The sequence below is a fragment of the Mchenga conophoros genome, linkage group LG3 (genome assembly GCF_057382185.1).
Source record: "Mchenga conophoros isolate Kocher_MC1m ecotype Shallow Benthic linkage group LG3, M_conophoros_male_GT1.1, whole genome shotgun sequence".
In the NCBI taxonomy this organism is placed as follows: domain Eukaryota; kingdom Metazoa; phylum Chordata; class Actinopteri; order Cichliformes; family Cichlidae; genus Mchenga; species Mchenga conophoros.
Window position 1 is genome coordinate 71,174,715 of NC_140528.1, and position 23,553 is coordinate 71,198,267.

The following is a 23,553-nucleotide window of genomic DNA, read 5'->3' on the forward strand; positions in this document are numbered from 1 at the left end:
CCTTCCTCATTCACATCTCAATAATGAAAGACGAGCAGGGGTTATGAGTAACCTCGGTGCTCGATACAGGAGGTAGGGGGGGGTCAGGCGTCGATAGCTCGGCATGAGTCCAGGGCTCCATTGGCATGCGGGAAATCACCGCGGGTCTTAAGGATTTCGGCTGAAAGATGCATGGCTGGGATTAAAAGCTTGGGCTTGACTGAGCTCTCCTGTCTCCGTGGTGTCAATATGCCCAAGGTACTGTCAGTCACTGTGTACAACTTTACCCTGAGAGGAAAGTAATTGACTGACCCTGTGAGAGTACAAAGGTCCACATTCAGTCGAAGACATACCAATTACGTTGATAGTAAGGTGACAGAGTTTATTTTCATAATTTTATCCAAATCTGACATTGCCAACTACGCTTCTTCAAAGTTTTGATAAACTAGCACAATTAATGAATTAGCTATGGATAATCACTACTGCAATAAAACAATATGGAAGAAAACGCAACAATGTGAAGAACCTCTGACAAGCTCTGCAGTGCTTTAGTCGAATGTCTTCTTTATATGAAGTCTTGGAATGCTTTTGAATCAGAGATAATGACATCTTAGCAAGACTAATTTGAAAGTATGTGTGTCGTCTCTGTTTGATCAGATCTGACACAGTTTTGACGCCAAGTTGTAACGTGTCTCATCTGCTCTTTTGTAAAAACTGAAAACCCCAAGCCTATAAAATGTCAGCAAGATCACAAAGAATAACCGTCATAACTGTGAGGAAACCAGAGTGACAACTGAGTTGTTTTTTGTTTTTTTTAATCCTGTGCCAAACCGAAACATGTGAAATTATCAGTAATGTAAGACGGAAAAGAAAGGAAAGTAGTTAGAATTCATGATGCTGCTACTGGCAATTGTACGTTTGCCAGTAGCATACAATTTTCAGTAGTGAGTTGTTTTTTAAGCATTTTTGCTTGAAAAACAATAAATGAATGCATAAATAAGCAGTCTCTTAAAGGTTCTTAAACCTGCATTCCTTCTAAGGGCCAGCAGGGGGCAAGAGTTCTGATTTAGAAACAAACAAGCAAACAAACAAAAAAGTCAGAATGTAAATCAGAAAATTACCCTGCTTCAGCATTCTACATACAACATTCCTCATAACCAGAGCATCAGACTTTATGATGGTTTGGCAAGCTTGTTTTGCTGCTTTTCGTGTGTTCAGCTGCTAGTGGGGGGAGGGGCTGTACAAAGTTGTGTTACAGCTGGAGGAGGCAGTGACAGCACTGCTTGTATGGACATTGTCACAAATAATATTGTCTAATCCATACATTTCTATAGTGATTAGTATTGCAATATCTTTTTCTACAACCCTTTATTTTAACAGCACTTTAATCTGTATTGCTAATTCCTGAACAAGTCCTAAGACTTACATAATACTTTGATTTGACAGAGCAGGAGTTCAGCCAAGGTGAAAAAGAAGGGAACAAGAAGTTCTAAGACTGATACACTTCTGGTCTTTTCCTCTACGGCTAGAGGTGACAAGGCATCTCTTGTATTTCACCCCACGCAGCACCACTGTCCCACTGAATTTGTCAAGGGAAGCCAAGACATTTAGCTGTCTTTTAACTTCTCTTCCATACCAATAGGTCTCCTGAGATATAGCCTGAGGAGGAGGGGAGTCTCATTCTGGTGGAAAACAAAGTCTAGAGTGTGTCATCCTGTCTGTTTGTTTCTGCTCGGCTTGTTTCCCAACTCCGGTATGTATTTGGTGTCAGTGTCTGTTTGTAGCAGAAGATTTATTGCAAAACACTTTGAAAAAAATGACAGTCTTTTGGCTCACACTTTGTTGTGCTGTTGTACGGAACATAAAAACGTGTTATCCTCACCTAATTCCATCATTTCTGGTATCTATTATGACCCGAGGCCTGTCTCGCAAAGCAGGATTAGCGGGTAGGCGAGCTAACTTTGGGTTTAACCTTCACTGCTCGTCACAAAGACGTCTCAAGTTCAAACCGCGCTGCGTTGCAATGGCTGCTAATGCCACAGATCAAACCCCTGAGGTACTGTTTTATTCTGGGACCATTGATATACATGTACATAAAAGGCCATCTCTTCAGCGATCAATTGGGAAGGAAAAAGGGAGACACCATTCCGGGAGATATAAAAATACCATCTTTTTATGAAAGCTCAGCTCAGAGAGGTGTCTTTAGAAGATGAGTTAGAAAGATGTTCCACTTTAAGCACAATTAGAAATCTCACTCTGCCTATAAAACAGGGTCTCCTTCCAAAAAAAAATCCACAGCTACTTATTATCAGTGACAAATTTAATTTAATAGTTCGTATTAATAGCTGCTACAATATTCTGCAGCACTCCTGGCAGTGATTGGTGCAGTGCATTTAAAACCTGTCACTGCAGTTATGACATACATTAAGGGACATGAAGTGAAACTATTTAATGAAGAGCAATTATAAATGTAAAATGATCTGTATATTTGACTGAAATTGCGCTCCAACCAAATTGCTTTGGTTTTATAAGACAAGCTATTCCGTTTATAAGCAATGAAGTGAGAGCGTGTGATGTTTTTTTCATACTTGTGATTGATTATATACCGCTTCTGTGTTTTTAATTCTTTTATTTTTTTATACCTTGCTGAATTTTATTATTTTATGCTCCTATGCAGCCTCCTAATTTCCCAACTGGAGTCAACAGTTCCATCATATCTTTTATTAAATATACTGACAGCAGGTGTTAGACTGCGTGCACAGTTCTCACCTCTTTCATGTGAACTTGCATCACGAAGAACACCCTGGGTGTTAAAAAAAACAATTTTATATATATATATATATATATATATATATATATATATATATATATATATATATATATATATATATATATATATATATATATATATATATATATATATATAAATATATATATAAAATGAAGGGTATACCTTCTTGAAATTCCACAAGAAATGCTAATACATAATGAGACAGCAGAGGCCATTAAAAGGTGGATGAGACAACAATGTTCTGGCTGGCAACATCTAAATGTTTAACATCTTTGTGAAACACGAAGTCAAGTCATGACACTTGAAAGGACAGATTCCTGTGGCAGCGGATCTAAAATAAATTCAATCAACTTTTCAAGGTGACGTGAGAAACCAGATTGTGTGGTGACAGCGTCAGCGAAGAAAAGAGTGGAAAAGGGTCTGCAGTGATGCAGATGAAGCATCTTTTATCTGTGCTGCTTCCCTTGCTGTCATTCTCCAACTATAAAACCAGTGCCTGCCTCCTCCCTCTCTCGTCTCTGCTTCTATGGCGCAGATACAGTATGTAGCCATGATGCATAAAGTTGCCTCAAATAATTATAATTTGAATAATTAAATATAATTTAATTAAAATAGGGAATTCAATAAAAAATCATTTCGTGCACTCAGGTCTCCATTAAAAATGAGACCTTAATCTGAATAGAAAATTACCTGATGAATAGAGGTCATAGAGGAGCTGTTAATTAAAATATCCAAAATTTAAGCAGATATCAGCCCTGATGGGCAGCCGATTTTACATCTTTTTTCTTTTCCTGTTGCTGCAAGCACAGATTTTAAGAACTGATGCAATTTATTTGGGGGTTCCTGTAACATCCAAATAAAGACTCAATCCAGTTGCTGCACCGCTGCACAAATAAGCTTCACGCTACATTCGCTTCCACTGCAAAGTCCATAACGGGAGCCGCGCAGCCTCCACCACCAGCCATCCAGCTTTCACCCTCTTCAACCCCCCCGCCCTCACCCATCTCAATGAGCATGTACATGGGAAAAATAGGTCCATGTCTGCACTCACAAAAGGCCTTTTCTTGCTTTATATGCAGCACTTTGGAACATGTTTTAAGCAAATGGCGAGAGGGCGGGGTTGTAAGCTACTCTCTTTTATGGTATAGCAATCACTCCGTGGCAGCTACAGGCACTTTCCTTAAAATCACACCTTGGTAAGGAATGGCCACGGTCCAGTGGTCTGAGAAAGCCATTGATGGAATTAAGGCTCATGAATACGAATGCAGCGCGCGGCAAGTGAGAGCTCTCCCACTGTGTAATATTGACATGCTCCCTGGTCAGAAAATAGCCTGGTATAATTAGCTTTCACAAGCAAGTACAGGGTCAGCAGGAGAGGCCACTCTAGACACCAACAATACCCTCAACAGGAACATGTTTGCCACTGAAAATGAGTGCGGTGCAGATCTTCAGTTGCCAGCACTATTATTCTGTCTACCTCTACAATATCAAGTGTTATTGATATAGTTATACAATACAAAGACTAATATGGCCCAAAAAATATCAGGTTATGTGAGTAAATGAAATAAATAGTTCCTAAAAGCTGTCTAACTATAAGGTTGGATATAAAAATATAGACAGATTCAAAGCCTATAAACACACCACAGACTGTATATTAAAGACAGATGTAGCCACTGTGACATCACCCTTTGCTTTTGCCATCTCTGTGTTATAAGAAGTGAAGGTGATGAGTGAGGAGGGTTACTACACTCTCGTTAGCAAAGTGACTCTAAACAGGAGAGTAAAAATACATAAACATTATGTTGTATTGAACTGAGACCGTAAACTTATAAAAGTGTTCCAGGTGATAGATAAAGGCCCAAAGGGTTGTTTTCCCATAGATTTCAAAACATTTTGTCGCTTAAGTTGATTTAATCTACAAGAAAGCTAGTCAGAGAGTATTTCTTTTCAGGTAATTATGCAGTTTAGCCAAAACAATTTAGAAAGAGTATGTGTCAGCATGGCTGAAATAGTGAAATTTTAATATTTCAGTCTTGTATGGTTACTTGTAACTGTTGCACACAGGAAGAAATGGGATTGTCAGAACTGCTGGAACAATCATTGGTCGACAACAAACCTCATGAGTTAACCCATATGGAAAAGATATATATAAATCTTATAAAGTTTGTATCTGTCTTGTGTGAAACTTGTATGAAAAGCATATAAGAGTGAAAACAGATATAAGATCCCTTGAAAAATTATATAATGAAACTTGTATGTTTTGGATACTTACTAAAACAATGTATGAAAGTAATGCGAAAGTGGCCACTTTCATGAGTAAATCATGTAAGCCTTATATGATTTACTCATGAAAGTGGCCACTTTCATGAGTGATCACATATAAGTTTTTACTATTTCTTTTCCATATGGGAAGATAAGCCCGGTCTACTGTTGCTGACCGAGAACACCCTCTTTATTCTGATGTAATGTCCTCAGGACGACATTGCAGGATGCTTTGCTAGTAAAAGTGCAATTAGCATGCTAAATAATAATGTCTGTGTGATGTCTGTGATTTATGACTTGGTGAATCTTAGACTAATTTCGACGAACAATAAAGTTATTTTAAGTGTAACAATCTGACCTTTTTAAAAAAGGATTTGCCCCCTGCTGGTCATTAGAAAGAATGCAGATTTAAAGCACTTCCATCTTTTACATACAGTTTATAAAACATGATAGGCCACAGACCATAGATCAGGGAAGTCCAACTCCAGGCCTCAAGGGCCGGTGTCCTGCAGCTTTTAAAAATTATCCTTGATCCAACACAGCTGATTTAAATGACTAAATTAAGTCCTCAACATGCCTTGAAGTTCTCCAGAAGCCTGGTAATGCACTAATCATTTGAGGTGTGTTGACCCAGGGTGAGATCTAAAACCTGCAGGACACCGGCCCTTGAGGCCTGGAGTTCCCCACCCCTGATTTAACACTTGAGTAGAGACTTGAGATAAGACCTGAAAAAAGTTTTGTATGGTAGTCTAAGCATCATAAAGGCACAAAGATTCCCAAAAAAGAGCAAGTGGAAGGTCAGAAACATCACAGAAAGCCATTACGCAGACAATGTTATCTGTGATGGTTAATGACTAATTAATCTGATGGTAAAATACTATTATTACTAGTGATTATCAGAATAATCTTAATCATGTTGCTCACCTAAGGGAGGAGGAATGTCAAATGAGATTCATCTATTGTTAGAAATATAAATAAGTTATACGCAGTCCCCCAAGACAGGAATCTCCTGCTGAGGTTTTCTATGCGCGGTACTGGAAATGCGTAGAGTCCAAGTGGTACAAACTCTATGAATATTCAGCACACTGGAATAGATCAAAGGGAATTACGCAACTGTGCTATGAAACATTAATCACCAGAGAGTGTCATCAGTTTTCCAGCTTCAAGATTGATACACTATGTTTTCCTTGTGTTTTTTTTAACGTGCACATGGATCTGGCAACCACAGATCAAACACAGTGATAATTGAACTATTTTATACCGATTAGTATTTGAAGGTTGTGATGATTCAAAGCAAAAACATTTACCCCATCGGGCAAAATTGAGCTTGAGATCTTTTAATATAAAGAGGAAATGGGATATGAAAATCTTTAAAGTGCTTCTTTCATTTCCAGATGTATCATATGTTCTCGTGACCGGCTGGATAATTCATAAAACAGATACCAGAGACCAAGATACCAAGAAATGTTGAGATTATATTGAATCGAGCTACTTTTACGGAGCGGGCTTCAAGACTGTGCGGAAAGGCAGATGTAGAACGGCAGGTATTCCTGTGAATATCTTTCTAAAAGGCATTTGGAAAACGAAACTTCTAAGGCATTGTGCTTGGTTGGTAAAACAGTAAAACAAGAGTATCTAAGAGTAGCTTTTCACCACTGGATAAAGTGCTTGGACAATAAATAAATGATGATGCTGAGTACAATTCTGATCTGGCTATGCTTCTTCTAGACTGAAAAAGACCAAAGCTGTTAATACTCAATACTGTCCATGTGCTAAGCATCCAACATTACAAACAGTGCAGATGTTCAGCCAGGAAAGCTATAAAGCCTGGTGCAGCAAATCAGTGTAGCATCCATGGAGGGTAGATGCAGTAGGCCAGGAAATTTCATCATAAAACATCATTAAACAGGTAAAGAGACTTTCAGTAATGACATTTTCCTTTATTCTCTATTAATTGATGAGCTTGACCTAAGAATGGCTAATTATCCTACAGTATTGATCAGAACTGAATCAAACTTACACGCAACGATCACCTGGGTCTGCACACAAACTGTGTTCAAGAATATATTTGCTGTTTTATTTTCCAGCAGCTCTTGAGTTTTTAGTTTAACTTGTGCAAAATGATCAGTCTTCTAAAAAAAAACAGTAAAATAAAGAGAAAATTCTGAATCTTTAGACTCAGCATTGGCTCATTGTTTGTGATTAATATGTCACAGCTATGCCACTGATTGCACAGCTTAGAGTCACAGGGCCCATGCTTGTTATCATCAGGCGAGAGGTTTCCACAGAGAAAGCAAAATACTATTTCTCTCATATGTCACTGAACTGTGGGAGAACGCACAAAGTAGACAGGAAGACCCTGCATGAGCAGAAAGTTCAAACCCTCTTACCAAGAGGTGACAGCTGTAACCACTGGACCACTACAGTACAACTTTCTGATAAAACATCTTCATCCACCGGAGAGATTTTCTGGTAGACTTTGCAGATTCGGATTATAAATAGCACCTTTGAGCACAATTCTAGACATATCTTTTCGGCAAATTGGAATTGGGGTAACCAGATGAGAGCACTAACTAAGAGTGGATGGGACCAGGCTAATAAAGCAGATTCATCCTGAAGGTGCTTACTGTGTGCCGCCATTAGAGAATTACAAAGCAAACAAGGTGAAACCTCACCCCGTTTTGCTCCCTTGAACTTGTCTTGCCAAGGTTAGAGGGCGTGTGTCATGAATGTAGATCCTGCTCCCCACGCCCTTGTACAGCGCTGCAGAATTTTGATTGCGGATGCTCATTCATGCCCTCCTCCCAAAGAAAAATTACGTGACAGACACAAAGAAAAAGAATCACTGAGGTAGTTTTTTAAAAAAGAAGCTTAAGACGAAGAGAAGTTCTATGGAGTCAAAAAGGGACTTAAAATCAAAGAGTAATTGAGAGGACAGGGAAACGGGCTGAGAGGTAGTGAGATAGTAGGATTAGGGCGGGAAGAGTATCTTGTAATGCCGTGCTGAGCAGCGACCTGAAGACTTCTCAGCCGAGCAGTTTGAGCCGTCCTCAGTACGACCTAAACTCACAAAGATGGCTGACCTTTCAGCAATGTCAAATGGCGATTACGCCAAGTGACAAACATCCACATAAGCTATTTTCACACATGCGGCGCAATCCTGAACTTCTATGAAGCTTACCTGAGAGAGGTACATGTGAGAACGCAATTCTCCAGCACAGTCGGTACAAAGTACACGGGACGTCAGATTGCACCTATGTGAGAATAGCTCAGCTAATAGCCAGGAGCATTAACCGACTCCTGCACGCAGCTCCTTCACCAAGCTATTTTCACCCTTCTGAAGAGGACCGTTTCTTCCTGTGTGCCACATGTGAAAAGGAATATAACCCAGCCTGATTTTCCTCAAACAGTTTCCAAGGACAAGCGTGTAAATGTTTAAGTTCACTCTTTAAATGTGCATGACAAAAGCTGGCAGATTTGTACTACATTAGAGGAAAAAGAGAAAGCTGTGACCTCTCATGACCAAAGTGAAGGTAATTCTTGAAAGCACAGCAAAAGCCATCAAAAGCAACCAAAAAAAATCAAACCTAATCAAAGAGAGAAATATCATTTATCAAAGTTTTTTCGATGAACACTGAAGGTCACTGCATGGAAAAGCAAGAAGATAGACAGAGATGCGCGATTAATGTGATTATACTGAACTCAAAAAGGTTGGGGAGTTTACATCTAAATGTCAGTGACATTTACATTTATGAAAGCCCCGCACCAGTGATAAACACCTGTTCACCAAAAGCTCAGTCGACTCAAAGTTTTGGTGAGGAGAATCGGTTTAACCAACACCGAGAGCTGGCCTGAAAGGACGTATCACAACATAATCACGACGAACAGCTCTAGGGTGTTTCTTAATGCAGCTGTTATTCTGATTAATTTACCAAAGGCACAGATGAAGTGGAATATAAAAAAAAAATAAAAGAATGTAGTGATTAATCACGACCATCACATTTTAAACAGCTCTGTCACAAACACAGTGTGTGAAAACGAAGTTGTTGCCCTGGAAGTTCACGACAGCGTGCGAGCGCGCGAGGCTGAGGGCAGGTAACGAGCCTCCCGACTCTGTGGTAAAATATAAATGAATTATGTCCCGCATCACATCGAGGTTCGCTTTTGTTTCACTTAAGTGATTAATAAGGCTGGATTCAATTAGATACGCTTACTTTTATATGCACCAGTATCATCGCCACTGCCAACAGACTCAGTTTGTTTAGGCTGTTTATATGATTGCATAAACTGACAATTTCCCGCAATAATCCTGTTTACATGACTACACAGAGCCGAGTTGTTTATTTTTGTTCTTAAATGATAAACTGTCTGCTCGCCCCTATCAAATTTAATCAAAACTATTACAATTACAACACTGCTGTATAAAATTATACTGCAATTCATTTTTTGGGGGGTGGAAGCGAAGGGGGATAATTAGAAGCGCAATGCTATTTTTTCTTTTTTTTCTCTTCGTCAGACTAGTTGAAAGGATGGCGATGACTCACGCAGCTGTTGCCCCTCATAACCCAGGGTTTTTGGATTTGGATATAGAGGCAGGACTGCTGGGAAAACAGTTCACAGAGACGGGAGAAAAAGATCTTTTAAAGTGGCTTAGTGTTATACTGAGTTCCTTAGGATGTCCCCAGCTCTAAAAAACCAATCATTTGTAATGCTCGCAAAATAACGGTCCGTGTGCATGGGCGGCATTTTTGGATTGCTTTTTTTTTCCTCCCGGAAGCACCCATGACCTCATTTTCAGCCCTTACTGTTGCTAGGTTACAAAGTACTTCATCCTAAACCATCTTCTTTAAAATTTTCTCCTCCACCATCATTTACTGATTTAATACCATTAAGTTTCATGTGTAACTGGAGTCAATCCTTTGGGTCCAGTGGGTTGCGGGTTGGGGCCTGCATGGCTCGGGCTTGTTCTGGCACTTTCTAAAGAATGGGATCTGGAGAATTCAGAGGTGAGTAAACGTTTTGGACTGCATCCCATCCATTATTTTACCAGGGGGGAGGCCAGTGCTGTTGAGTGGTGCCATTGTGCATTGGGGGTAGGCAGAGTGTGCAGCAATGTTTAGGTGGGTAAGTAACGTTCATAGGAAACCCAGGGCCCAAGGTTTTCCAGCAAATCTCTGCATTGTAATAGGATAATCAATGTTATCCATTTTAGTAGTTTTACACAAATCATATTTTAAGATTTGGACACACTAATCTAAAAAACTGTCATCATATCAAAGTTTTTAAATTGCAAAAATGATAAACTGATGGGATGAAAGAGCTCCAAGAAGCTCTCAAATTCAGCATCAAAGGATGTTGTTTTTATCTTGGGGGAGAGAGATGAAGAATACCCAGCAAAGTTATTAAAGGTCAGTTAAAGTTGCATGCCCTCACTATGTTGGAGGAAAAATAAACGGATCCAGCTCTTTAGGGCAAAACGAAGAGATGGAGCTGTAGACATCAAATGTGTTGGCTACTCCCAACTGCCAATTAAAAAAAAAGGAATACCAAAAAGAGAAAAAAAAGTGATAAAAAAAATGGTGGAGCGCAGCGAGGAGCAAACATCAGATAGGGGGAAGGAAAAAGCCGAGTCGGCTCCCTCCACTCTGACTAAGCACCTGCTCCTGCCTGAATTAGCCCTTTCTTTACTGTTTGGACTCGTCCAAATGAAACTCACTCCCCTCATGACAAATGGACCAAAGCCTCCCACTTCCACTTTTTTTAACACATTATAAAACCCCATGTTTAGTGAGGCACCACTGTGACAGCTATTAATCTGATAGAACCCAGCTCCCGCTTCCAGGCTTCCTGTGGGGCAAAGAATAATAAAAAAAGAAAAACATTGCTGAAAACTTCCAAAGTTCTGGATTCTCCTGGCAAAGCTTGTAGGGGCATAAAGTCTATGGGGTATTCATCTTGGAATCCAAAAGCGGACACGGTTACGGTAGATTCAAACCACTGGCTTGGTCGTGTCAATCCGCTCTTTTATCTCCATCTCCTGAGAGTTACCAATTTTCTCCGTGTAGGGAGATACTCTTAAACATTTTTTTTCCCCCCACGCAGGCTTCCTTTTCCATCTAATCACCACAGAGTCTCGTATCGCCACGTCTGGGAGACCCGGGCTTACTCAAAAGGCCGCCAGCTTGAAATTTATTGCAACTAATTGGCCAAAATTGAATGCGGCAGGTTCTTATCAAAGACGATTGGAGTGGGGTTCGGAGGCAGGAAGGCTGAAAAATGAGACAGGATAATGAATGTCAGGTGATGTCATCCAATGCGGGAAAAGAATAGAAAGTGGAAGAAATAAAGCTCTTTGATTTAAAAACTCTCCATGAAAAGAGGGTTACGCCGGGGCAGGCGGCAAACAAGCACAGATGGAAAGGCGGTTTGAATTCCTGCAGTAATCCAAAGAAGTTCTGAATGCGTTTACTGCGTCGCATGTTTGGTTTACAGTAAAATGGAATCTTTATCTTCCCTTTCTGTCAGAGCTTTTATTAATACCCTTTTTGCATATTAACGCCGGCTGCAAAGAAAGAAAAAAACACCTCCCACCATTCTCTATTTGTTCACGCTATTACAACAGGCAGTTGTCTCCCGCTGTGCTCATCGGTCATGTTTTTGTTCTGTAATTGTCAGGTGCTCAACACATAATTGTATCATGGAAAAAACAGCCTCCAACCAAGAGTAAGCAAGACAAACCAATGACTCCTGCATAAACAGAGAAAAGCTGGCGGAGAACACTTGTAGTTGAGAAGGAACAATGCCAAATATCGCCTCGATGCAATCTAATAAAATATATATAAACCTATTTCTTAGCCCGTTGGGAATCAGATCAATAAAGGTAGTGGATCTATATATGTATATACATATAACAAAGTGCTAGAGTGCTTCTTTCTTATTGAATCTGCCTGATTGAACTTAGCAAGCGAGGAACACCTGGGTGATATTCTGACATTAATGCAAATGTAAATGTATTAAGTCATCTGACAGCTCTTTGTTTCGGGAGTTAAATGTTTATGCAAACCCTGATTTTAAACAACACGGGCCACTTGTGGTACGGCTTTAAAGTCGTGCCTGAACAATGACTGCATTACGCTCACATCTGCTCGGCATTATAATCGCTCTCAATGCCAGCAGCAGCTGTCTGTTATATTAAAGCTTCATAAATACTTAAAGCTACTTGTGCCGTGTAATTTTGCTTGCTTTTCTGCTTTCTTTGAGCGTTGCACTTTCATCAGAGATATCTTCACTCTCTAGTTTTTGGCCGGGGGCCAAAATCACCCAATCTTACATTTCTTATAATGCAACTTGATTTAATCTTTCGTCAGCTCATTCTGAAAGCTTACATCTGCAGTTTGTCATGCAGGGTTTTCTGATAAAAATGTTAGGCTCGGTCCAGGCTCAGATCATGATCATCACATCGAGAGTTATGGAAGACACTGTAAAGCTGTTTCACAGGGAGAGCTGTACATAAACAGCATGGACTGGGTGAAATTTAATACTGACATCATGCTGGGTTTTTTCCTACTTTTGTTTTTTGTACTTTCAGGGATGTAAGTATAAGGAGACATTTACTGTAAATAGATGTAGACAGCCAGAAAACTTGACCTGTTGACATACAGTACAGTACAAAAGTCATGTATTAACCCTTACTTTGATTTATTTTGTTACGATAATGGAAATTAGTTACTTAGACTTATTAAAATACATGCAAACATACATGGAAATACAGTATATGAGGAGAAACAGAATTTGGACCATTGTAACAAGCTTCAAAGTCAATATTTAGTTTGACGACCTTGATTCTTTACCAGAGAATGAAACCTATTAGTCGAGCTTTCTTGTCATTTCTTAAAGTAATATTTCTCCAGACTTCTTGAAGGATATTCAAAGCTCTTTTTTCCAATGCTGGCTGTCCTTTGTTCTGTTCTCTATCGCGATGATCCCACACTGCTTCAGTAATGTTGAGGTTCAGGCTCTGGCGAGTATTTCATTGTATGTTTTTCTATCCAGGTACACTTTTACTGCATTGGCAGTGTGTTTAGGATCATTGTCATACTGAAAAATAAAGCCACACCCAATCAGACACCTCCCAGATTGTACTGGACTGTGGCTCAAAATCAGATGGTACTTTTCTGTGTTCATAATGCCATCAGTTTTAAAATGGATCCCCAGTCCCACTGGCTGAAATCCAACCCCAAACCATGACACAGCTTCACCCATGTTTTTCAAATGACTGTAGTCACTCACTTTTCCTACCTCTCTCCTGACCTCAATTGCTCCATAAGACTGGTTGCCACTAATTTAAAGTCCAGTCTTTGTGTAAATTGGCATACTTCAGGTATTTGGCTTGTTGACAGCCACTCTTTTCACTGAGACCATTTCTGTTGAGGCTTCGACGAACAGGAGATGGATCAACCGAAAGGCCAGATGCATCTCGCAGGTCCTGTGTTAGCTCTTTGCTGGATTGTTTTTTTCCCATTTCGTAAAGACATTATTTCCACTGTTCATCTGCTACAGGTACGTCTCTTCAGTTTTTTCAGCAATCTTCAGCAAGAGGCTCCACACCATGGACAAGCCAAGTTTTCAAGTTAATAGCAGCCAATGTTCAAAGAAAAACGTTGAAAGATCTTCAGAAAGCCTGGAGAACTCTGCTTAAGACCAGTTTAAAAAATTACAACAAGCCCAGCTCCTGAGGGCTGGCTCAATACTTTTGCACAACACTCGGTTTCTAATTATTTCCTTTTTGACAAACAGCTGTGATGATCAAAGATTTGAAGCACATAAGGATAAAATCAAAAACAATGCCAAGGGTTATAAGGCAGATACTGCAGTCGCCACCCTCTTTGCTGAGGGGATATCAGCACAGATGTGCTTGTTTTTTAAGCTATTAGGAATTACAGGTGCTAGGTCTGTGTTTTGTAAATATCACAACCAGTTAGCCTGAATAACTAATCCTCGTTTGGTCAGTGAAGAATACTGGTTCTTTAATCTGACGTTGAGCTAAATCAGTTAACAGGAACTGTTACTTTAAAGCCTTATGAAGGAAAAAAAGGCGTCAGCGTGTTTCTTCTCAGCGTTTGCACTTTGAGTCCCACGCACGGCCCATTTGCCAAAGACTACGTGTTTTCTTCCAATAAATCATACGTCCCTAATATCCTCCGGAAGCCGATTCTTCAGTTAATCCCACTCTCCTTCTCAAACAAATATCTCATTCAAATCCTCCAACGCTGAAATAAGGTCACAGGAGAAGGATAATGAGAACTGCTACGTATGGGGAAGATCATCGTCAAAGGCGAGAGGATCCTCCCATCTGCTTTTCGCTCCTTATCCCTTAATCACACTTGTCCCTCGGTCAGCACGAGGTTCCATCCGTCATTTGTCTCACGCATTCCCATCCAAGTGCGCTGGGATTGTTTGTTTTCCTCGTGCACGTCATTAACATGAAGTTTGTCAAATGTCAGCTGTCATGCGGCCGGCGGGGTGAAATCACAGGTTGTGTTAATTTAGTTTTGCTGTTCCTCGCGGGACTTATTACGCTGTGACATCCATTAACCTTCATCGTTAGTGTCATCTGCACCAAACACAACACGCTCCATGTCAAAAATACATTTTGTTCTTCTATTTTTTGTTCTGTAAAATGACAAGTGTGACGGCGCAGCGGTGCGAAGGATCCCAGGGAGGCTACAGAAAAGAAATAAAGTGCATATGGAAGAAAAAAGACCAAAAACAGATCAGAACATGTAGGTGTTTAGATGTGTATGTGTTGAAAGGGGGGGGGAGTTGCTCCATCCTGACCTGCTTTTCTCCTTCAGGGGTCGTACACAAGCCTGCCACAATGCTATCAGCTGTCCCTTAAGGTGGCTGCTGAGGTCTACTGAGATATAAGGTGATATATAGCTTTGATATAGCCTGTAATTACTTGCCGTGAAGGCCACACCGCCTTCGGGAAAAGAAAAGGGGAACACACAAAAAAAAAGGGTGGAGAGAGAGACAGAGAGACAGAGACACTGGGGCTCTGATGAGAAAAGGGTCAGTCTTGTTTGATAGCACAAGTGGCCAGCCTCTCCAGCGATTTCACACAGGGAAGTGGCACTAGATGTATACACGTGTTTGAAAGAGGGCAGATTCAACAGATACCTCAGCTGCAGAGAATCGCCTGTGAAAGTGTCCCACGGGGGAATGGCGATGATTGCAAAAAAAAAAATCACAGCGGCGTGTGTGCACACACTATGCAAATGGTGTCAAATTGTGCTAAATTAAAGCTCGGTACCATGTTTCAATTACAGTATCATTAGCCTCCATCTAGCTTTCAGCACAGCACCACCTATAAGTGACATGTTTATCCAGAGGCTATGGATTCTGCACATCCGCAGTGTTCAAAGCACAAAAGGGGGGGAATAGCTAATGAAAGAGACCCATTCATTTCACCCTGTCACAGGATGGTGCGAGACAACCTTCATTTCAAGATGCATTACAGCGCTTGCGAGCTCAGTGACGCGCTAGCACTCACATACAGAGTGCTATTAGCTCTCGCTTAAAAGACTGTAATGGAACCAAACACCTTACCAAAGTAGCTCTTTTATATGGCTTTATAAGTGGGCTAAACTGAAGCAGGTAGAGTTTGGGTTTGATAGCTGAATAACAATGGGGCTCTTCTTAGTGGTTGGTGAGGCAGGTGGAGGAGGGCTGAGCTGGCTAAATGTGTGTTGACAGCGCAAGCGAGCCAGTGACATGGCTGCACTTTTACCAGCGATGGACGCAAGCCTGGCACACAGACTAAGCCTGCAGCAGCGTGGCTCATCTTCAGACGCTACGTGAATGCTAACAACAGGGCTCGGCGGTCACCACGACTTAACTGGTGCCAGCAGGAGAGGCAGGTGGTACACAGGCCATAGTGGGATAAAAAGAGTGCCGAGTACCACAAGAGGAAAATAGCATGAGACCATTCACGAGTATGCCAATTAGTTTTTAATCAGATTAAGGTGACTGTGTTACTAAAACCACTTCTTCAAGTTAAATTGAGAGATTAGAAAGATTAGTCAACGTTTTTTCCCCTTAGTCAGCCGCCTACACTTGTTTCAACAGTCCGCAGTTTTAACAGCCACAACATAAAACTATCATTCATCAGCATTTTATGCATGCAGGAAATTTAATCAAACTTCAGGAAAGAAAATAAACTCTGATCACCTAGTTTCTCTAGTATCTTTCCATTGACTGTATGTTTTTCTATCCAGGTATGCTTTTACTGCACTGGCAGTGTGTTTGGAATCGTCGTCATACTGGAAAACCAAGCCACTGCCGATCAGTCACACTCCAGATGAAACATCAAAAATCTGACAATATTTTTCTGCGTTCATAACTCAATTCTAATTTTGACATGATTCCAAAATGCAAAACTTTCCAAAAAATGTCCAATGAATTCTGCAGTCCATAAGACCGATTGCCATTGATTTTCAGTAATTTGGCATACCTTAGCTTTTCCCCCCCCCCACCGTTTCCCTTCCTTCCCTTCCTTAAGCTTCTTGACAGCCACCGTTCCTCTGAGACCATTGCAGTTAAAAGGACTGCACTGAAATGAGCTAATGTTCAAAGGGAAACTTTGAAAGGCCTGCAGAACTATTGCTCAGGTCTTGGAAGCAAAGTATAAAGAATTTAGACTTTTGCACAGTACTGTACATCAAGATTTATTTTTTTTAGGAAGTGTCCCTGTGCTCGTTTCTAGGTCTATATTTTTATTCTTGGACTCTACTACTCTTTCACCTTTTATTAAAGCCCATTCCAATTTTTCAAACAGAAGGTTTGAAAAACAAATAGGAGGGAACGCTGTGTTTGTGATGACCATTTCATGGGTATCGCCTCCCTTTGACATTTTAGTTCCAAAAGTAGGGAAAACTATCTAAGACAGATCATTTAGAGAAGTTTTTGCTTCACAGGTTCCTGACATTGGTCTTATTATTTGCAACTTTGGCCATGTTTCCTATGAGCGTCCAGGACTTTAACAGTATATACATGATAATAAAAGAAAAAGCCAATATGTCTCCTTTCACCATTTGCTCAAAGCATTTGAGGAAGTTTTATATACTCTAAAAATGGAACAAAGACTTTGATTTACTGACAGATGGTGGTCATTTCTACACAGAACAAACTCAAGTGAGCTCTAAGTGAGTCAGAGTAAGCTTCACAGTTGGTCTTGTCAGCACCAAGCTGTGAGTGTTGATCCCCGCTGTTCTTGAGGACCACAACTGCAGCTTTAGGGAATACCATTTATATTAAACACTGTCCATATTTGCAAGATGCCTTATAGATTGCATCACTCTGGCTGAAGTCTAAACAGTGTCTGCCATACTTCAGAATGAGAACGCATCTGTGGGGTTTTGAATAATTAGCAGAAAGGTTACGCAGGAAGTCAGATATTCGTTAGTTTATCTGTTGGAGTTTAACCAATAACCTATTTTACTGACTGTAGGGCTGTTTTTGACAGGCCTGTTGCACATGTTTGCTTCGCTCGTGTACTATAACACAGACCTGTATGTTATTTTATTATGTTATTCTTTTTGATGCTTATATTTCGTCTTCTTTTTCTTTGCAAGCTACATATTCATGGTATCAGACAATAAGCCAATAACCAGCCACAGGCACTAATAGTGTCATTGTTTGCCAAACATATATTTAAAAGACATGCATGACATACTTAATCGAATCCAGAAACAACAACGTACGTGTAACGTACACGAAATATCTGTATAAGCGTATCCGTAACGTATACGTTATGTAGCTGTTTGAGATCAGCTGCCAAACACAATATATATAATTTAAGGACTTGAGTGTTTTAAAAATTATTCCCAAAAGTTCTACAGATGTGTATGTTGTAAATTTCATTCAGATTGATTAAGTTATCTAGGAGGAGTTGGCGAACAGACGTACACTACGATTAGAGTAAGACACTTTCAGCACTACTAGTCAGTTATTACGTTAAAAGAAGTGCCGTTCAACACAAATGTTTCATTCGTGGTTCTTTAAAAAGAATATATATTTAATCCAGCCAAGTTCTGTATTATGTGTGTTTTTGTAGCCTAACAAATTAGCTCGGTAATCAAATACCTCATGAAAGCCACAATCAGGGGGAAATCAGGTTACTGGAAACCATGTAAATGCTCTAATCAGACTATTACCGTACCTTGTTTGGATTGTTTCCAGTGATTAGGCTATGGACAGAGACAGGAAAGTATGAGGTGAAGAAGGAACGTCTTTTAGTTAGTCAACTAAAAAATAAAAAGACATGAATATCCATAATCTCCCTGTCCTGGCTTTGGCCTTATCTTTGTCTGTTCTAACTGCTTGTTTCTCTTTCAGGCTCATTTTCCTTTTTAACCCCAATGAGCTTAGACGCAGGTGCCTAGCAACGCCTGTGACAGCTCGACAGTGAAATAGTCGGAGGTGGCCATTCATTTGTTGTGCTAACCCCCGCATGCTAATGCCTAGCTGTGTCACTAAAGCCACGACCACATCCCTTCTTTGCCACCCTCCCTCCCAGTTCCAATTCATGCTACCCACACCTTTCATCCACTCAGCAGCTTCCTCTCCCAAGACAAAGTGCCCTGGCTCTGAATCAGGTTGTAGTTCCCTTTAAGCATCATTGAGACACCCCCGGTAGAAATGAGATGCTAAAAAGACACACTTGTCCCTGCTACTTTATGCTAGTTTTGTGTTCTTGACAGTTGCAGGACCCGTTGATTCATTCCTGCAGGGATTTTCGTCTGAGTGGGCGGCTCGGAGAACAAAGGAGCTACAGGGTGCATCAATTATCTGACAACATGTTTCAAACTACCTCGTTTTAGCATCGGCTGCTTTTCACACAGCTGATTATCTGAACTCTGTGTTACCAAACTAAAAAGCAAAGAGCAATAGTTTGATAAAGCCCAAACGTCCATTAGTATTCTCAAGGGGCCGTGACCAATCTGGAACTAAAGCTCTGGTAGAGGTGAACATACATTCAGCTTTGGAAATAAAATGAGGCAGACAAAGTCAATGCAGAGCAGCAATTTAGATAAAGTCCATCGCTTCTGAGTGCTCAAGGGTGTTTTGACCTCAAAGGCAAGGGAAACCATGCTTAGAATGATAGCAGATAGGAGTTTTTATTCTGCTCTTAAGTGCTGCAGTAAGTCAACAACACACCAAAGACTGACTATATGTATATTCACTCGGCACTCTCCCTGAGCTCCCCGTTCACTGCTTTCATACAACTTGCTTCAAACACTGAAAACTTGTTTATATATTACCTTAATGTTAGCAATCTATTACACGCAAAAAGCCGAAGTACAGTAAGAGCATCCTCGCTCTCTGGCCTGACAAATAGGCCTCCATGTCCCGGTTTCTGCACAACAGGCTCATAACTCTGAAAACAAAGCTCACTTCTGGCAGTGAAACTCATCACACATGTTTCTTCTGCTTTAACAAATAACCTGTTCATATTATTTGTAATGATCATTGATTTGTGTCAGTTTAAATTTATGGCTGGCACAGATTAGCAGCCAGGTATGGTGAGGTTTGTGGTTAATGCTGCTTGTGGCTCACTCGTTTTCTCAGTCAAATTAATCCATAACAGAGAAAAGTGTATGCACTATACCCTACCCTAATAATCTGCTCTGCATTCATTTTGTGGCTTTGTTAACTTGGAGCTCTGTTTTATACTTTTAACAAATCTCAAGGGCTGGTCCCAAACCAGACCCAAATAGTATTGAAATAAAGTGTGTACATTCTTGGGAGTAAGTAAAATATATTAAAAAAGCTACTCTTTTAAGAAAACATGTTTCAAAAAGAAGACATTTTAAATTTTTTATTAAATATCAGCAATCCTCAGGTGTGAATTAAAGTATTTCTCATTAACACAAGACTGGTTGATTATGTTTTCAAGATATGGCAATTATTTAAGAGCAAAAAGCAATTTGTTTCCTCTGAGCATGCCTGTGTGTGAACACGTACATATTCATGCATGCAAATAGTCTCAAGCTAGTCTTCTGAATGGGAGCCCAAACAACCTATCATTATTATTATTATCATCATCTGCTGTGGTCAACAATACACCTTTAAAATGAGTGCATATAAAAAGACCTTGCATCGTGGCCCTGGATTTCTTTTAGCGATGCTGCATAAAAGAAAGAAAATAGACTGGGAATGTGTTTTAAATTCTCTTTTTCATCCAAGGATAGAAAAAAACATAACTATACTGCATCTATTATGCATATTTTTCAATCGTCATTATGACCCTTTTCCACCACAATTCTTGGAAACGGTGTAGGAGGGTTTTTGGATCTTGTAATTTCGTTCTAAAGCTAAGTATGTACAGTTTTGACTACTTCCTGTTTAGTAGACTTTGGAGAACACACTGCACGGTTAAGTTTGTAACCCACAATGAAGTGAAAGCTAGCAAAGTAGGCTAATAAGCTTTCAGTGGGAAGGCGGTTTTAGGTTATTTATATCAGCTCCCATGTAGCTGTAGCTACATGTAGCTGTAGCTTCCATAGACTGTATATAAAATATGGATGTAGCCTCCAAATTATCTATGATTTTGTCTTCTAGCATAATGAATACTCAGCGTTAGATTTATGACCATTGCTATAAAAGTTTCTGTGGACAGATGTGACCACTTTTAGACGGAAAAAAGCTAAGTAGAGTTAGCCTGCTAGCTAAGCTAATGCTACCACTTAGCTAACACTAACAGTTAGCTTTGCTAGCAAGCTGCATCCATACACTCTATAGATTAATTACATAGACACTAATAGGATCTAAAGTTTAGAAACAAATAAGATGCTAGATTTTCACTCCGCAAATGTGACTTCTTAGACTTCCCACTTTATTTGTCACATAACAGCATTTAAAATGGTTGGTTCTCCAAACAGAACCAACACCCATGAAGAAAAGTAGTCCAGTTACTTGGCTCTCCTGACCTAAAAACTAACAGGCAGAACCATCTATAGCCACCTGTGTTTGCATTTACCTGTCAGCCCTTAATGTACATTTTAAGCCTCATAGAAAATAAAATGCAGCTATGAAAGGGAAAATTAGCTACAACCATTTTCATCCTGAACTGTAAACATGTTCATTTGTACAGCAGGAACCTTTAACACAGGTGTCTACGGGGAAGTACTCAAGTTTTTTTTACTTCATCACTTTTTAACCTGGTTAAGTCCTCAGTGTGAAATTAAGTTTCATAGCAAAGCTGATTGCTATAATTAAGCTTGAACTCTTAAATATTAATTATATAGCCGATTAAGAATATTTACTACAATTCAGACAAATTCATGTCCGTACCTTTGAGACATGATCTTGTATGCATCTGGAAGGTAACACCGTGTGTTCTCCATCTGTGCTGGGTCTGCGTCGCAGATCTTATCATCAGTACGGCCGTAGTTGGCGCTTTCGATCAGAATGACGTCAGTGCCCGGGCACCGTAGCTCAATGGGGTAGCTCTCGCACGACAGCTCCCTCCTCACCACCGCCATGGGGATGGGTGCTCGACTGAAGGCTGAAAGAATACAAAATAAATAAATAAATCAGTGTGTGAGAATTTCCGTTTTCTTCTTACCGGTGAAAATATTTCTACAAATAAGTGTTAAAGCAACTTCATACTGCAGTTGTGGTTAGCTCAGACCTGCATTTTTTTAAAAAAGTGTATACTACTGCAGGAAAATACAATCAAAAGGTCTGACACAGAGGCATAGGTGAAGAGGTTAGCCACCCTTTTCTAGAGAGTGTGGGTGGTTAGGACGCTGCTTGTTTGGAGTGGGAGGATGAGCGCTAACACAGGGGCCCCGGAGAGGCCAGGAGCTGTCGAAAGAGAGAGTCGGAGATACTACACAGATCAAACATAAGGAAATGGACACGGTGTTTGCTTTTGGCTGTGAGAAAATAAACATTCATTACATGGGCACTCAACTGAGAAATTAGAGACAGGCAGAAACACAAAGGCAAAGGATCCACAGCAGAGTGTGGCCCAAGTAAATTGTTGAAATTTCCCTCTAGACTAAAATCTATAAATCATAAGAAGCGCCAGATTCTTTGTTTTTTAAGGTGAAACAATGCCTTTCAGTTAGACAACACAAAGGCGAGAGGCAGGAGGTCAAAAGGTGGCCCTGTGCCTCAAGCCAAAAATGGGAGTCAAATTGGCAAAAATACGCTGTTTACTGCAGAGCCAAAATGGCCAGGAGACCCCAGTGAGGCTGAGAGGCGGCCGTCCAAAGGTTGCCATTTTTTCCCTTTCCTCTGACACGCACGCACATCTGCGGAGACTCACAGTCGCGCACGAACACGGCATGTGCAGAGCAGTCTGGAGAAGTTCTGTGTTTACAGCGAGAATAAAAAATGAGCGAGAAGCGTAAACATTGGCCTGAGTGACTGCAGGAGGACTGTGGCAGTTACGGATTTCTATAAACATCCTTTCAGACGAGTGTCTGAACTGAAAAAGCCAGCGCTGGATGACATGGAACACAGACATTCATCAGGGAGGACGGATGGAGAAAAAGAGGCACACGGAGTGAATCCACATGTGAAAACGAGAGTGGGTGATACCACATGTATCTCTAAAACTCCAAACGTGGCCCCAATGTGTCACTCGTGTGTGTTTGTGACAGTATGTATACAATAAAGAGCTATGTATGAATGTGAATGGAGAAGAGCGCTATGCGAGTGCAGTCCATTTACCACGAGCTCATTTTGACCTTGGAAACAACAACAGCGACAATAATCTCACCACAAGGTCCTTTTAATCATTCCTCCGCAGCCTTCAATCATATCATAAATACGCCATCAGCAAGTCGAGTGCAACTGCTGCAGATACAAGAAGTCTCCATTTAAAAAGCTCAAATGGGAAAAATTCTTACTTTTAAGGTCACGCAATTGAAAACTCCTGAAAAAAGACAATTAATGAAAGGATCCACATCAGTCACAGTTATTTAAATCCACGATCACAGAGCGTACTTGTCTGTAAAGCACAAACCAGTGTTATTTGCTAATGAAAATCCTAGAATAGGTGATAGCATACAAACCAAGATAACTGAACCTTTTGTCACAGTTTTAAATATATATTTATGGCATCCATCACCTTGGGTGTGAAGCGGCAAATGCTTAAGTAATAAACAGCTGCGTCTGAGATGTGTGAAGTGTACAATTTTCATCCATCGCTCTCTCGTTTTTCCTCACCCTTTTGCAGCCATCTCATTGTTTGGTTGTGATTCACACAAGAAACAAAGCAAAGCACTAACAATGACGGTTTTCTGACGGAAGTTACATTCAAGTTCGTCCAGCGCTGTGCCGCCGCGCACGGCTCGTTTCTTTCTTTACCAGCTCTTCCCAGTACTGCTGCTTTATTGAAGTCAGACTGGCTTATCATGTTTAATTACATATCTTAAAACAGCTAGGCGCAACAATGTCGAGCTGACACTTCATGTAATCTCAGACGGATTGGTTGATGTTGAGATCAA

General features: G+C 40.4%; 1 protein-coding gene across 12 annotated transcripts in view; it reads right to left on the reverse strand.

Annotated features, from left to right (window-relative positions):
• The window catches only part of LOC146580351 (adhesion G protein-coupled receptor L3), a 265,146-nt gene that overhangs the window by 145,342 nt on the left and 96,251 nt on the right, over nucleotides 1-23,553 (reverse strand). For all 12 annotated transcript variants that reach the window (XM_085267042.1, XM_085267034.1, XM_085267033.1 and 9 more), the window contains exon 4: nucleotides 21,386-21,599. In XM_085267042.1, coding sequence (XP_085123168.1) covers nucleotides 21,386-21,599 — 214 coding nt within the window. The remainder of the gene's footprint in view (nucleotides 1-21,385; nucleotides 21,600-23,553) is intronic.